This window comes from Lipotes vexillifer, unplaced genomic scaffold, assembly GCF_000442215.2.
Source record: "Lipotes vexillifer unplaced genomic scaffold, Lipotes_vexillifer_v1.1 scaffold1207, whole genome shotgun sequence".
Taxonomy (NCBI): domain Eukaryota; kingdom Metazoa; phylum Chordata; class Mammalia; order Artiodactyla; family Lipotidae; genus Lipotes; species Lipotes vexillifer.
The window spans coordinates 386853-403460 of record NW_006772733.1 but is presented as its reverse complement, the minus strand read 5'-3'; the positions used below and the strand labels follow the sequence as shown (position 1 = coordinate 403460).

General features: G+C 39.8%; 1 protein-coding gene across 2 annotated transcripts in view; it reads left to right on the top strand.

Moving 5' to 3' along the window:
- The window catches only part of VEPH1 (ventricular zone expressed PH domain containing 1), a 214387-nt gene that overhangs the window by 182158 nt on the left and 15621 nt on the right, over nucleotides 1–16608 (top strand). For both annotated transcript variants that reach the window (XM_007447840.1, XM_007447841.1), the window contains one exon: nucleotides 11088–11205. In XM_007447840.1, coding sequence (XP_007447902.1) covers nucleotides 11088–11205 — 118 coding nt within the window. The remainder of the gene's footprint in view (nucleotides 1–11087; nucleotides 11206–16608) is intronic.

Here is a 16608-nt window from a genome sequence, read left to right as displayed (position 1 = left end):
TAGAGGTCCCAGACTGTGGAGTAATCTTCATATTTTTAAATTCAGTAAACAAATATTTCCTAGAGTCTAATTATTTTCAGTACATCTTTGAATTTTTATGCTATTTTCAATATAATTTTGGGTTCCTAATGAAGACCAGTCTGAGGGGAAGGAGCCATTTTTTAAGTCCTCTGCTAAATACAGTCCAGAGTATCATCTGACGCCTCATTCCAGGGTCTGGTAATTCCTTGCTTAGTCCCACTTGTAGCCATCGCAGCAGCCCACACTGCACGTAAGGCCCTTTCTCCGTGATCTTCCCCCAGAGCTGATGGGAAGCATTAGAACACCCTCGCTCCAGTGCTGTTTTCACTGAGTAATTCTCAGACCGTAGCACATCAAGAGTCCCTGGAGAGCTTGTTTAACTGCAAATTCCTGGGGCCTCTGCAGATCTTGCAAGGGGTACTTGCTTGGGTGGGCCTGGGGATCTGCAACATAGACAAACGATCCAGGAGATTCTGAGGCAGTATGTCCCACAGTCTACTCTTACAGAAACACCAGAAAAGAGGCAAAGGCACCTGGAATCCAGCTGACTTGGCTTGAATCACATCTCCACCACCAACACGCTCTGGGAATCTGCTCAAGTTGGTTAACCTCACTGAAACCCACTCGCCTCATAGGGCTGCTAGGAAGGGAAAATGAGATGATGCATTTAGTTAGTTAAGCACCCAGCAGAGCACTGGCACAGAGTAAGTGCCCCATAAACAGCACCTGTAAAACCATTACTTCATAAACTTCCAGACTGTGGTTACATCACCTGTTTAGTTTTCTCTTTTTGGATTTGTAACAATTTAGATATATTTATGGCCCTGCTTTGAATTTTTTCCATTTTCACTCCTTTTGTAAGAACTGAGTGCTATGGTCTGTGTCTGAGCAGGGCTCAGATACCTCATTATAACCCTATGTGTGTGTCTAATTATTCTCTAAATGGGCACACCTCACTGCACCCTTTAATCTCAGCATCTCATTAGAGTACTCCGTTTGCCACCTTGTTATTTCCCATCCCTTCACCAAGGTCCCCTTTTTTTTTCTGCTCCTCCTTTCAGTCCTCACATCTTCTTACACCCATTTCTTTATTCATAGTATTAAATCCTTCCTTTTATGCTTGTCATTAGTCCCTCCTTTCTGCACAGCTCATTACATCCCTCCATCTGTGAACCTCATTATGCCATTCCATTTGTATCTCATTACACCCTCATCATGCACATATTATTAGCTCCCCCATTCATACACAGCACTGCATTCTTTCACTCTGCTGCTTATCACAACCTGCCCTTTCCACCCTCCCTATTTAATGCTTCCATTTATAAATCATATTACGTCCCCCACAAATGCCTTTATCATTACATCCAACCATTTATGCATCTCATTACCCCACTGCCCAGGCACATTTCTATGTGCATTTCTATTTGCTCATCTCATTGTGGCCCCATCGGATATGCACACGTCATTACCACCCTTTCAAGTGTTCACGTTGCATTACATCCTTCTATGTTTGCATCTCATTATACCCAATATTCGTAGGTTTGACAACAAACTAACGAAAACAGGCAAATAAATATGTCACTTGCCTTTAGAAAATGAAATATGTTTCTCAGGCGCCTGATATCAGTGTTTCTTAAACAAGTCATTCATTTCAGAAAGATTTACGTATATTTATCTAGCTGAGACAAAAGCACTCTATATTTTATACACATAAAAAGGAGTGTCTTATCTTACTTTGTTCATATCATCATAATTATCACTACTTTGTATTACTTCTCTACAGTTCACAAAGTAGCATAGTTATCCATGAATTGATTTGTGGCAACAGCTCTCTAAAGGAGGCAGCTTAGGGATCACAGTCATTGTGCAGATTGAGAAGTACATTGAAAGCCCCGAGAAATTAAGATATTTCCCAAGAACTGCTAGTGAATGACAGTAGCAGGGCTCAAACTCAGATCTTCTGGCTCCCAAACCTACATTCTTCATACCATCCCACTGTGCAGAGAAGAACCTTATTTCTAAGTATCACTTGTGTCATCTAACCCATCCTGTAACACTTCCCTACCGTAGAACTGGGTGCCAGCATTCTTTAGGTTTGGTTTGTTTTCTAAAACAAGACAGTAGAACATATTTCAGACACTTTGCATTTCATGTCTTTGTCTCTGAGTTTGAAGAGCTAGATTAAAAGAAGCTTTCATATGGAGCCACCCAACAAGAATAAATGCAAAAATCAAGAGAAATAAATGGTCCTTTAACGACCATCACCACTGAGGCCAGCCTCACACAGGCAAAATGAGGAGATCCCTCTACAAGGGATGTGAAGGGCACCAAGGAATCCTCCCCACATGTAGAACCTTTGTTCCTCACAGATTCTTACCCCTGCCAGTCTCTGTGCTTCACTGAACTGTGTTCTCTGCCTCACTTTTATTTATTTTTGATTATGAAATAACTGACAAACTCAGGAAAGTGCAGAAAGATGACATCCATTCCCACCACAAGATAGAAGAGGTGTTTACATTTCTTCCATATTTACTTCAAATATTTTCCTTTACAAAAAGAAAGAAACTGTTGCAAATACCCTCCTGAGGTCGGTGTGTATTATTTCCGTGAATGTTTTGTACCGTTGTTTTAAAATTTTACATATGTGTTACTGTATTGCATACATCTTTTGTAATATGCTTTCTGTGTTTTAAAAATATGTCTGTCCATCCATGTAGATCTAGCTCATTCATTTTACTATCTGTGGAATTTTTCATTGGGTAAATAGACCAGAGTTTGCTTTATCCCTTTCTCTACTGAGGAGTAGTTCGTCTTATCCCATCTGCCTTGATCTCTACTGCTTCACCAGTGCTTAGCACTGTGCTCTGTTGAAAGACTAAACGGAGACATTTGAAATTCCCATATCATGGGAAACAATGCCTTCTCCTTAAGTCCATGATAAGAGTCAGTTTTATCCCCTTGATCACTACTCCCAAGTAGTAAACAAGTCGACAGAATGATCATTCTTAAAATAAAACTAGACCCTGGCCAAATGTTGATATGCACTAGTGTATTAAAATAAATTGTACACAAAAAGGGTGGTCTGATGCCCAGAACCTGGAATGCTTCTGATGACAGCAAAAGGCAATAAAGGTAGAGAAAAATGCAGTGTTTTCTACAGAAGTGTGGTTGATTTTCCCCATGGTTTAAGAAGCAGTGGTTTTAGAAGTCACTGGAGACTGTTGCCAGCCCCTGATGCAATCAAACCACGGTGACTGTGGTCACCAAAAGCATGGCCTATTTCAGGCATTAGAAAGGGTTGTTGGATAGAAATTCCTCGAGAAACTTCAGAGTCTAGAAAGGCCCTTATTGTGATGTGGAAAGGAATTCTTCATGCTGTGCTGGTGGGAATGTAAATTGGACAGCCATCCTGAAAAGCAATTTATCAGAACCTAGAGAAGTTAGATATGCATAATGTTAAGTTTTTTAATGTGTCATGCAAACAGGGTTTCTGGAGCAGAGCAGATTATTATTATTTACAACAGATAACCTCACCGCTTCCCCTTTGCCTCAGTTGTTTACCCTCAGGCAACACGATGAGAACCACATGTCATCCTACACATACCAAGGTCTGTATTGTAGGTAAGGAACCATGAAAACATGAATCTGGATATTTACATAGGGGAGGGACAACGCCCCCACTCATCTGAAAGAAGGGGAGAAAAATCTTTGCTCCTTGGGAAGGATGCTGGGTTCTTACTCTTACCTTTTGGATGCAGATAAATCACTCCATGGAGAGGACAAGACTAGTGTCTCCAGCTTGATAACCCAGAGATGTCTCCAAATCCTGGGTCTCATCCCCACCTTGAAATGTGAACACATACTTCTGGGAAGATAAATCTCTCTAGATGGTCTCTCACTTTCTGATTAGTTATTTTATTAGTTATTAACTAATTAGTTATTAACTTCTAAAGCTTTTTCTTTTAGCCCAGGTCCCAAGTTTCAGTAAAATTTGCTCAGAAAGCCCAAACTCTGCAAAACCATAAAAATATTTTCTCTATATTCTTATACATACCCTATGATCCAGCAATTTCACTCCTGAATGATTATCCCAGAAGAATTCTTGCTCATGGCCACAAGGGGACATGTATGATGAGAATATTCATTGTTGCATGGTCCGTCTAAGTGCAAAGGTGGAGGCACCCTTGATGCCCATACTTAGGAGAATGGTTAGATAAAATGTGGTGGGTGGTGAAAAGGCACTAGTAAATCACATTACAGCAGTAGAGGCAACAAACTAAATACACATACAAAACCTTGTAAAGATCTTGAGTGAAACAAGCGAGAAATAGAATGTGATCTATGATATATTTGTGAAACTGACAAATACCCTAAGCATTGCTACATATTTTTCAGGAATACATATCTGTTCAAAGACATATCAAACCCCAAAGAGTGAGAACTTATATAAAGGGGAGATGGGAGGAGAGTCTGAGAATGAGAGCAGTATCAGGGATAAAGGAAGAAAATTAAGACAGCAAGAGAAGGACCTCACCCCCAACAAAATAACCTACAGGGCTGAGGAGTATGATTATCTCACTAACGGATTCCAAATGAAGAAAAAGAAAGCCTCTCGAATGAGCTTTTTCCACATCAGCACCCTCTATGGTCTAGTACACATAGCAATACATACTAGTAGTACTAGATGCTCAATACGTAGTTGTTAAATGCAGGTGGCAACCACTGATTAGAAAAAAAAAAAAAATCACTGCAATTCTTTGTTTTCCAATATGAAAGGAGATCCCATGGGAATGCAGGCTTTCATTGCCAGTAGTTCTGGTGATTACATTTACTGCTGATACCCTGTAGAAATGCCAACATTTTCATGACATTTGAACGTTGGTAGTCTTTTGCCCTTGCCTCCACTCTGATAAAAAATACTTTGCTGGTTTTAATGGGCTAAAATTTAAAAGAAATTGATACAGCAGAAACTAACACAACATTGTAAATCAACTATACTCCAAGAAAAATTAATTTAAAAAAATTAAATTAAATTAACCGCCAGGGAAAACAATAAAACAAATTGGATCCTTCAAGAAATTAATTATGGGTTTATCAAACACCCAATTTGAAGCTTCACCCAATTTGCCACCTTTATTTTGACTCAATGCATATGCTTATATTAACTTTTCCATAAACTACTTGATTTAAACTCTTGTCATGCTTACTGCCAACATTCTGTAATCAAAAATATCACTTTTTTTTCGTCCTTAGGTGAGTGTGAAAATTTGGCTTTTTGAATCAAATCAAATATTCTGTCATATTTATTGGTTCTTGAATGAAAGAATTCTTCAAAACATCTCTCTGAAATAAATCAAACATGGGTGCCTTCTTCCAGCCACTTGGAGCCAGAACCATAGAATTGTCGTGACTTGCCAGGAAGCAATTCAGTTCTCAACACACTGGGATTCAAAAGATAGGAAGAAGGTTCAGGTCTATTTCATGATCTGTAGTGATAGTAAAAAGCTTGCCACTTTGACCTCAAATACTCATGTGTACTTAGGGTTCTTTTCCTAATCTGGGATGGAAAAAGGAGAGACGATGGAATGTAGCACATGTACGACATCCATGTTGAATACTGGAGCACACTGTGAGTTCTTCCAGGTCAGCACCCTTGCCACCTGTGCTCAGAATCTGTCTCCCAGCTGTTGCCCACTTCCCTCCTCACACATCCCAACCTCCTGCCAAGTTTCAGATAAGTCCCAACAAGTTCAGTATTCATGCCTCAACTCTTCCTTCTGTATTGCAAAATTTGGAATAAAAACATCTCTGATTATCAAGAGTGGAATTTTTGCTCTTGCAACCAGATTATGTATTTTGTCATATGAAACCAAATAACTATTGTGGAAAAGTATGAACATATGCACATGAGGATTGACAGATTCCTCAAATACCAATTAAAGGGGACAGCTCAGCCATCCCCACCTCTGTTCCCAAGGGTGTAGAATTAATTTCCCAGTCAGTGCATGCCAGAATAACTTGGGGAGCTTGTTTAGAAATGCAGATTACCAGGCCCAAACATGGACTTATTGGGTTAGGCTTCCAGAGGCAGACCTGTATATGATGTTTGTAACAAATTGCCCCAGGATTACTGATGCCAATACCTACTGAGAACTGGAGATCTGGAAAAGCTGAGGGTCTTGAAAACAAGCAGTCAACATGCTATATTGATGGATTCAGGCAAACATTCTTCTTGAATTACTACATTTTATTCTAAAAACTTGTTTTATAAAGTTAAATAAAATGAATTCCTGTAATATACATAGAGACACAGGTATTTTTTTAAAGTAAATATGTTCTAAAAGAGCTTAATAGTCATAACTGAATAGACATGAAAATTGAAAACCTAAATGCCACTGCTGATATAAATGTGGCTCAATTAGCAAAAATTTAGAAAAATTCGTTGAACAGCTCCTATGGGCAGAGCGCTATGCTACTTAATTTCAGAAGCTACAAAATAATATAGAAATATAATAATATAGAAATAAGCTACAAAATAATATAGAAATTGTTAAGGAGCTTAATCCAGTTGAGAGCCAAAAAAGTCACATCAGAAGAAGGTTAATAATAACCACAGCCAAACACAAATAAAGGTGTGTTCTAGTTTCCTTCTGTGAGAAATACTGTGGACCCAGTGGATTGCCTTCTCATGTCCTTGGAATACAGGACTGTGTCTCCTTCGTCTATTTGTCTTTGGTTCCTGACACCAGGTGCTCTTAATTCTAAGTGATATGAATTGAACTCAACAGTGATATTTCTCAGAAATTGAAATAAATTTTTTAAATTAGAGCATAAGTATTCTTTAGTGTCTCTTTTGTTAGTTTATTCATTCAACATACAGTGTTTCTTACAAGACAGTATGCCTACACAATGTAGGACAACATGAATAACGTAAAGATGAACAATATAGAGAAGAATCATTAATTTTCTTCCCTCAGTAAGTTTATTTCACACCCTGAACTCCATACAGTTAGAACACATGCACTAGAAATAACCATAAAGATGTAAAGTGTTACTATTATGTGAAAGTATTGAAGATGGTTTAAAAAATAACTCTTGTTTACATTTCTTAAAACATGCTCGAAGTATGTGCTGAGAGTTGATCCTATTAACCGTAGGCACATAGAGCGTGTGAGGCAATCCTACGTTTCGTTATCTGTGCAAAAATAGAGTTAGAACAGAATTTAAATGTGCCAGAACCCAAAGTTCTTCCAGATGTATCCTTTCACTGATTTCTGGAAAATTGTTTCCCAATACCTTCTCATAGTAAGTAGACCATGTTATAAGATCCACTTTGGACTTTTACAGAATCAATAGCATTGACTCATGCTGTCATTGTCATCAAAACAATGTTGTAAATATCCTCTCGTCTTTCCAAGCTGCCTGGCATATTTTTCCCTTAGGCTTTGCAAGAGACTTTTTATGTAGTTTTCCAAATTCCTACTCCCATTAATGACTTTTTTCCTAAAACTGGACAAACATTTACTTAATCAGCTGTTTTAAAAACATCATTTTCCCCCTCCAAGGGCCTTTACCCCTTTTGAATTAGATGGTGTTTATCAGGAAAATCCTTCTTAGTGCATGCTTACTATGGTTATGTATCTTTTTTCTTTAAGTCAACAGAAATAATACAGACTTCAGTATTCTTTGGGTTTTATTGAGGCCTGATTTGGTGTATACTTGAAAGAATGTGACCCCTCTAAGTAGAAGCATCGTTTTCATTGCAAATTGGCCAGCAGTGTCACCTTCTCTTCTCCTTCAGAGCGCAGTCTCAGTATTGATGCCTAAAACTGCATAACAAATCACCACAAACCTAGCAGCTTAAAACAGCATGTATTTGTTATCTCACAGTTTCCTTGAGTCAGGAATTTGCTTGTGACGTAGCCAGGTTCTCTGCTCAGGGTCTCACAAGGCTGCAGTCAAGGTCTTGGCTGAGCTGTATTCTCATTTGGAGGTTCGAATGGAAAGGGTCAGCTTTCAAACTTGCTCAGGGTGCTGGCAGAAATTTGGCAGGGTGGAGGGGTTGTTGTAGGACTGAAGGTCTGGATCTCTTACTGGCTGAAGGCTGCCTCTAGGTCCTAGAGGCCACCCACAGTTCCCAGCCATGTGGCCGTCTCCATAGGCAGTTTACAGTGTGGCAGCTTGCTTCTTCAAGGCCAGCAGGAGAGTTTCTCTGTGCATCTGCTGGGGAAGATGTGTGTTGTGTGTGTGTGTGTGTGTGTGTGTGTGTGTGTGTGTGTGTGTGTGTGTGTTGGGGGTGGAGAGAGGAGATACATAATAATACAATCACAAGATTAATATCCTGTCACCTTTGCCATATTCTTGGTTAAAAGCAAGTCTCAGGTCCCTCCCACACTTAAGAGAAAGGGATTATACAAAAGGATGAACACCAGGAGATGGGAATTATTAAAAGGTCACCCTAGGGTCTGTCCACCACAATGCCATTGAACGGAAATACTCAATGAGTGACCCTACTTGGATCTAAATTATTTTTATTACTCTTCTGGAGTCTAGTTGTCTTAAAGGAAGTTTGTAATTCTCTAACCAAATCAATTTTAGTTCTCTTGCCTTAAAAAAAAAAAAAAAGCCATACAGCAATTCCTGGGCAAGGCCTAGAGAAGCTACAGGACCCAGGAGGGTAAAGAAGATGAGTAGGAGAGAGAAATAATGACCTCAAGCACATTGAAGAAGTCAAAATTCCAAAAGTTTAGGAATCACGAGTTGATGGTTTGTGTTTGCTTGTTTTGTGATTTATCTTGCTTTGATTTTCCACCAGTGTTTGGAACTATCTGTGTCTCATTTGTCTCTCTATTCAAAGTTGACTGTTACTGCCAACTTCAACAGTTCATAGAATTACCATCTACTTCCTCACTCAGTCCCCTTTGCATGACACCTAAATCCTCTGAAGACGTAAGTCTGCTTTTGACTTGAAAACTTGAACACTGGGATCTCACTTGCCATCTGTCTTAAACTTTTAAAGTAACTTTTTGCCAAGACACATGTGGATTATAAGCGACAACCTGGGACACTTCTGGTCTCAGAACAGGAAAAATAAAGTATTTTTATGTGTTAAGTATTATTTTAAGTACTTTGTTTGCTAGCAGTGTTTGTGGTGAATGATAAATTGATCCTTAATTGTGTGGGAAATAAAGAAGTGATCTGCATGCCAATGGCCAAGTATAGACTTCAGAGACTTAGCAGTTTTGAAACTGATATTTATGAACATCTGCTTTTTCCCCATAAATTTTAATATGGATTTCATCCTTTGAAACCTACAAAACTCCCAGGTGCTTCTTCAGTCTTTATCTTGGAAACATGCTTTTTTAAAACATCTCCTTTTTTTTCATTGAGCACATTCAAAATCACTTTTGCTAAAACAACATTTCTTTATAAACAGTGCCTATTGGAATGCCTAAAAGATGGTATTAAATGTTAGCAGCTCAAAAAACTGTATTCAGCATCGAGCCTCCAAAATGTCCAATCCCAGAACACAAGCCATAACAGTCTTAATAAAGGATGCTAAAAAGTATTCATTTCTAGTCCCAGTTTATGCCTTTCTTTATCCCACAGATATTTATTTAATGCTTGCTTATTTTTAGTGCTGACATTAGAGCAGCCAATAAAACAAAGTCCCTGCCTTCATTGGGTTTTTGTTCCAGTGAGTGTAAATGTTCCTGAAAAAGAATTCACTTTAAATTTTCATAATACTGTTCGTATAGTTCATTGGAAAACTTTGCACTGGTCCTGCAAACCAGTGATATTCATCCATTCTTGATGTTGGACTAGATTCTGGGGTTATAACTTGTGAACGCAGTAGATATGTTTCTGCTCTCAAGGAGCTTAGAGTTTAGCATACTTCTCACCTGTGTCAAGAAAGGCAGACCCAGGGAACTTTGAGGTAGGATCTGGGTAGCCACTGATCATTCTCTATTTTCGATCCACTGTAAGCAGGGCTAACAATGCCTCCATCCCTTGGCTCTTGGGCATACTAAGAGCTGTTACTATGGGTAGAAGATGAGTGTGTGGACCAGAAGAAAGGAGATTAAATCACAGCTCAATAGACGACAAACAGAGAAAGCAGCTGGGCACGTGCAAGGCTAGAAAAGACATTAAATCCCTGCTAGGAAAGCAACTTTTTAAGAGTACAATTCTGACCACTCTGTAGCAGAGGCTATAAGTCATTTACATAATAGGAAAGCCTCAGGAGGATAGTAGAGCTATTTAATTTGGTTAAGCTAATAGTTTTCCATCCATTTACAGTGTAATGGAACCTCCCTCCTCTGCCTCTTAAACAGGAACACATTGGCAGGTTGCCACAGGGCACATAAAACAGGGGCAGTCTTCTTGGTGTGTCAATTCTACTCAACCATTTAGAGGGGAAAAGTTAATTAATTTACTGATAAGTAATTTAAGGCATTATTTTCCATTAAAACCAATGCAGCCATATAATGGACTAGCATGTAAAATTTGCATCCACTTTTAAGATAAGCAGGAAACTAAAACAGGGCTGGAGCCAAGGGCTGAGGGATTAAACCCTCTCACACATTTTCTATCAGCCCCCTGTGAAGCCAACCTAATAAAAATAATTTTTTGGTATGGATACTTGATTCTCAATATTATGTAAAGTGTAAATAAAAGGCAAGTCCCCCAGAAGCATTCCTTTCAACCACACTGCCACTTGGATACCCCAACCTTTTAGAAATTCTGGAGCTGCTGTTAGATGTAAGAAAATTCTGGGCCACTTCACTTCCCCACAACCTGATGCCCAGCCCTGGGGCCCATGCTCACTGCCTTCCGCATTTAAGAGCACTGCCTTCCGCATTTAAGAGCACTGCCCTGGAAGAGTCTGAGCTGGCTGCTGTGTTCCAAAATGGGCCAAGAGAGGTTTGCTCAATGCCCCCTCCTTGTGCCTGGCAGTGAATTTGAGCCCTGGACGTCCTGCTTCCATATCCCATTTTCCCCCTCTCAGAATGCTATGTGGCAGGCAGACCCACTTATGTTCTTTGTGCTTTGTGTTCCTGAAACAGGATCTGGACCAGGTACAGCTGCATCTGGAAGAAGTGAGGTTCTTTGACGTGTTTGGCTTCAGCGAAGCAGCAGGAGCATGGCAATGCTTCATGTGCAACAACCCTGAGAAAGCAACTGGTAAGAGCCTCCCTCCCCTGGCTGCTAAGAATCACTTGTGCCCCTGGGATTTACAGGGATGCATGATCCCCACCATTCTGATTGGCTTTCTTATTGCATAAACATCCTAAGTTGGCATAATGCACAGAGGTGTGCCTGACTGCCTCTGCTTCATGCTGAGAAAGGTATCTCACCAAAGTGGGAGTGAGAAAAAGGGAGGATGTTGAAAGGGAGAGAAACATAAACGAGAAATGAGCAAGAGAAACAATGCCTACAATTATATGGCTATCAAGAAAGTGGTACTGGCCATTTTGCCCTGAAAACATTCTTCATTTCGACCCCGATGACCCTGAGGGTTAGAGAAAAACAAGCATCCTGTCAAGAACCCCAAGGAAATGAGACCACACTAAATGAGTGAATGGTTGCACAGACCTCCTCATCTCATAGTCCTCCCTTACATTTTTGCTTGATGATTGAACTGGGTGAAAAGTGAGACATTTAAAGAGTAGGGAATTATTTGAGAAGTAGCTTCATAGCTAGTTATTTACCCTTCCCTTCCTTTCTGCTGCCCAAGGAACTTGGTCTACTGACCTTGCCTAAAAAATCATCATTGTTGGTGAATCTGAGCCAAGCTCTATGTTAAACATGTTAGTATCTCATTAACCTTCACAATAATCTCATAAGGGCTAGTACTAATATTATCTCCATTTTACTGATGGGGCAACTGAGGCACAGCGGGATTTGGGAACTGCCTGAGGTCACACAGGTAATAAGTTAACAGCGTCTGGATTTGAACTCAATCTGACTCCAGAGCCCACACTCTTAACCAATTCTCCATGCTCCCTCCCAGTTACGCTTGCCCCAGTCTGACCAGTGGAAATAGGTTGATAAAAAGTCTAATCTTCATAAAGTTATGCTGTCCTTGGGAACAGAATACTTTATCACCAATGTGCCCTCTTAGAAGGCATAGAGTTCTCAACACTGACACTGCTCAGGAGCTGCAGCTTAGACCAAGAGAACGGTATTAAAACACTGTTGAACACAAACCACTTTGTAGATGAACCATCCTCTAGAGAGCCGTTGATTATACCACCTGTACCCATTCCTTGAATTGGGGGAATTTGTGCATCTTAAAGATCATCCATTGTGGCAAGTCTATCCTCTTGCTCTGCCAAGAAGTTGAGACTGAATCAGGAAATAAAAAAACGTGTTTATTTGGCCAGATGGAAATGTGAGGGCCTCTCGGAGAGGCACCAACTAAAATTTATTACCCCACAGAGGTGGTATGGGTGGAAGAAGCTGGCATTAAGGATTGCAGCCTTCGTGAGGCACAGATTGCTGGATGATTACAGATCAAGTTTGAGTTGATGCCAGAATGAACGCCCCAATTTTTAAAAAGTTAATTTGAGCAAAGAAGGAATTGAGGAACTGAATGTCTCCATTATGAAACTTTCAATTTTAGACCTTATTTCACCTGTGAAAAAGACAAAGCATAAAAGAAACCTTATTTGAGATCATGGCAAAGTAAGGTGCTTATCTGAGGTGGCTCTGAGGGGCCCTTAAGAATTTCATTCCAAGTAAGCTGAGTCCTTACCTTAGTTCAATAAACATTGAATTGTATCTGGCCAAGGGAGGCTCAGGAAAGGGCCTTCAAGTTAAAACCACAAAGTGTTCCTTTAATATATGTTTTCTCAAATTCACTGCCATGCACTTGAAAAGAACATTTTGCACATTCAGTCGTTCTTATTTGTGTTTCTCACAGTTAAATATAGACTGAGAACATATAGCAATCAAAATTCAAACAAGGCCAAATTTTTTTTTTTTTTTTTTTTTTTTTTTTGCGGTATGCGGGCCTCTCACTGTTGTGGCCTCTCCCGTTGCGGAGCACAGGCTCCGGACGCGCAGGCTCAGCGGCCATGGCTCACGGGCCCAGCCGCTCCACAGCATGTGGGATCTTCCCGGACCGGGACACGAACCCGTGTCCCCTGCATCGGCAGGCGGACTCTCAACCACTGCGCCACCAGGGAAGCCCCAAGGCCAAATCTTTTATAGCAGAACATATTGAATCAAAATGTTTGGTGCCGAAAACTTAGTGTGCTTAGGTTTCTTTGCTCATTTCCTTTTGCTCCATGAAAGGGGATTTGAATCTGAGAGAAATCCTATTTTAAATTATTATTTTCACCAAAAACTCTTGACTCCCTGAAAAGTTTATATAGGTTGTTGATCTAATTTTCTTATTTTTATATAGCATATAAATTATATATTTAAGTGAAAGGTCTAACATAATACTGCTGACACATATATTATTCATAGGGATGATATTTGCATTCATGTTATGCTTAAATTGTAAGTTTAAAGGTGATCAAGACATAAATATTGGAAAAAAAATATTTTGTTTTCCAAGGAATAGATATTTTGTTATTTGGTTATGCACAGCTAGCATAGTACTTGGGTCCCATTTTTCATTTATGAAATGCACGCTTGTTGTGTTGGTTGAATGTCTTCTCCAGGCTGAGCCTTGGGATAAAATATGAATAAGGTACAATATCTCTGCTCTGAAAGGATTCATAATCCAGTTAGGGCCAGAAGACATATATGGAAAAATCTAACATACTTACTTGTATATTTTTAGCATACAATAAATACCTGTTGAGTGAGTCAATGAATGAATAATACTTAGAAATGGGAAAGTCAAATACATCTTGAATATTAAAATGTTTCAAAATTGTGATTATGTGTTAATAATATCAAGTACATCACTATACCATACCCATTGCATTCTGAGTCTGGTAAATGGAGGTTGGTGCTTCTTTCCTCTTTGAGAGAAGTCACCGTATATACCTCAGAGTCTGCTTCCCTGTCTTTGCTCCTGACGTACTGTGCCCAAGTCCTGTTACTGCTGTGGTTTGGGTAGCGCTCCTGCAAGGCCCAGATGCCCTGTCAGCCTCAGGGAGGAGGGGTCTAAAGAGATAGGATTGGTGTCTAGGACAAAAGGCTGAAGAAATTGCATTTGGGTTTTTTTTTTAAGGTATTGGCATATGGTACAATGTTCTCAAATATTTGTTGTTCCAATATTTTCTAATGAGGCCATTAGAAAATTTCAGTTAGACATCAGGAAAGTCATCCTGAAATATAAATCCTTCTGAATAATGTGTAAACTAAACTGTGGGACTCCAGAAATTGACAGAAAATCAACTGGCTTCCATGGTCACTTTAAGGACATTCCCCTCCTCGGATAAAAGTCACATCACCCCACCAACTCCCAGTCATCTTCCCATCAGCTCTACCATCAACACACAGAAATGCACAGAAGTTTACTATTTGGTATTCAGAAAAATATTTTTTTTTCCAGTTGGGTGTGAAGGCAGAGGAAACTAAATGCTAGCATAGTGTAAAGGTCTTAAAATTATAATTGCTGGCATTTATCATACTAACTATGTACTAAGTCTTACATGCATTTTTCTCACCATTATTGAGTCCATTTTACAGATCAAGAAACTGAAACACAGAGAGAGGTTAAGTACTTTTTCCAAGGTCACACAGCTACTAAGTGGTACAACTAGGATTTTAATCCAGGTTAATTCCTGAACCTGAAATTTCAATCTCTAGGGCAAATCCAAGTTAAGCACATGGAATACTGAAAATTACAAGAACAATTATTTCATAATGTTATATTGCATTGGAAAGACCAAGGAGTGATCTATTGATACCTCTCTGATGACTTAATCTACTCAAAGATGAGCAGGGGTTTTGGTATGATAATGTGTGGGAAATGATTACATGTAGGAAATGGTTACGTAGAAGCTATTTCCAGTCCCTCCAACTGCTGATTCAGTTTCTGATAATCATTTTATAAAAGTACAGAGTAGAAGGTTAGAAAGTCACTGAAGTAACTCAAGAATCCTCAGAGACTTGCTTGTTGGTGTTTATTGCCAATCCCATTACCCCACATGAATGAGAGAATAGAGATTGAGCAAATAGATCAAACAGAACAGAATCTATTTCTGGAAAACCAAACAAATCCCTTTATCAGTCATCCTTGTGTCCTAGAACTGCTAGTGCATGTTAACAGTAAGAAGTAATCAGCTGGACCGTCCTGGAACACATCTGGCTGTCTATTCAGTCACATTGTTTTTTTTAAAGGAAGAGGAGGAACTAAATGGTGACTTTCATTCTTGTTTCTTGAGACACATGGGATGCCTTTGTTCTTACACCCTACAGAAAACAACTCAGAGATGTCTTGGTTTTGGCACTTGTGTCTCCCTCTGTAGATCTGAGCACTCGCCGGTGTGATCACTCTCTTAGTCACTGGATATTTAGATATTGAATGGGATTGTCTGTAGGAGGTCTCCTTAGGTTATAAAAGAGAATGAAAGACATTTTTTCAGACAGACTTCAACCATGTGTCATGATTCCTCTTTAGAACTTGATTTCAAACATTTGTGCTATAAGAACATGCTGTCCATTATATCACATGGGCAAATAGAGATGGTTTCAAAATGCTATCAGGATAAGAAAGACCTCTGTCAGGAGATATTCTTCAGACACTAGAAACTGGTAACAGCAGTGTGGCTCTCCTTTGCTGGACACCTTCAGCGTGGGCTAGATGGCTTTCCACTCCAGGCACCAACATGAAAATGGGCTAGGGACTTCCCTGGTGGTCCAGTGGTTAAGTCTCCATGCTTCCACTGCAGGGGGCGTGGGTTCGATCACTGGTCAGGGAACTGGGCTCCTGCATGCTGCGCGGCGAAAAAAAAAGAAAAGAAAATGGGCTAAATGACCTCTGAGGACTGAACTCATAAGACATAAATAGCCTGTGGGTCTATTAGTATGAAACTTTTCCATTTCATTTTAGTGCCAACTTTCACAGAACTTTAAGGGTGACAAAAGAAAACCCACTTTGGATTTATGCAGTGACTGGGTTTGTCTTATGATGCCTTCCCTCCTACCACAGTGTGTGAGCATGTTGTCTTCCATGTTTAATGTGGTTGGAGTGCCAAAAACAGGACAGTGGTTGGGCAGGATAACTTCACATTTTCACACGTATATACTGTTAATGACTCAGTTCACAAAACTGAACCCCAGACTAATTCAAAGATACTTTGAATTAGTTAATGACAAAATAAATACATGCTCATCAACCCAGATAAGTTATTATCCTTATCCTGAAATCTTTTTCTCTTTCCCCTCTTCCCATCTCCCTGTTCTATGCCTCTCTGTTAAGCCTTCCCACACTCACACTCTCCCTCTGTCTCTGTCTCTCTCTCACACACACACATACAAACACACACACACACACACACACACACACACACACACGTGCATACACACTGGCATACATGGACACACGACCCCAACAGAATAAACTCTCTCCTCTCTGCCCTTTCCATTCTCTGCCCACACCTTCTGTAGTGTACACAGCAC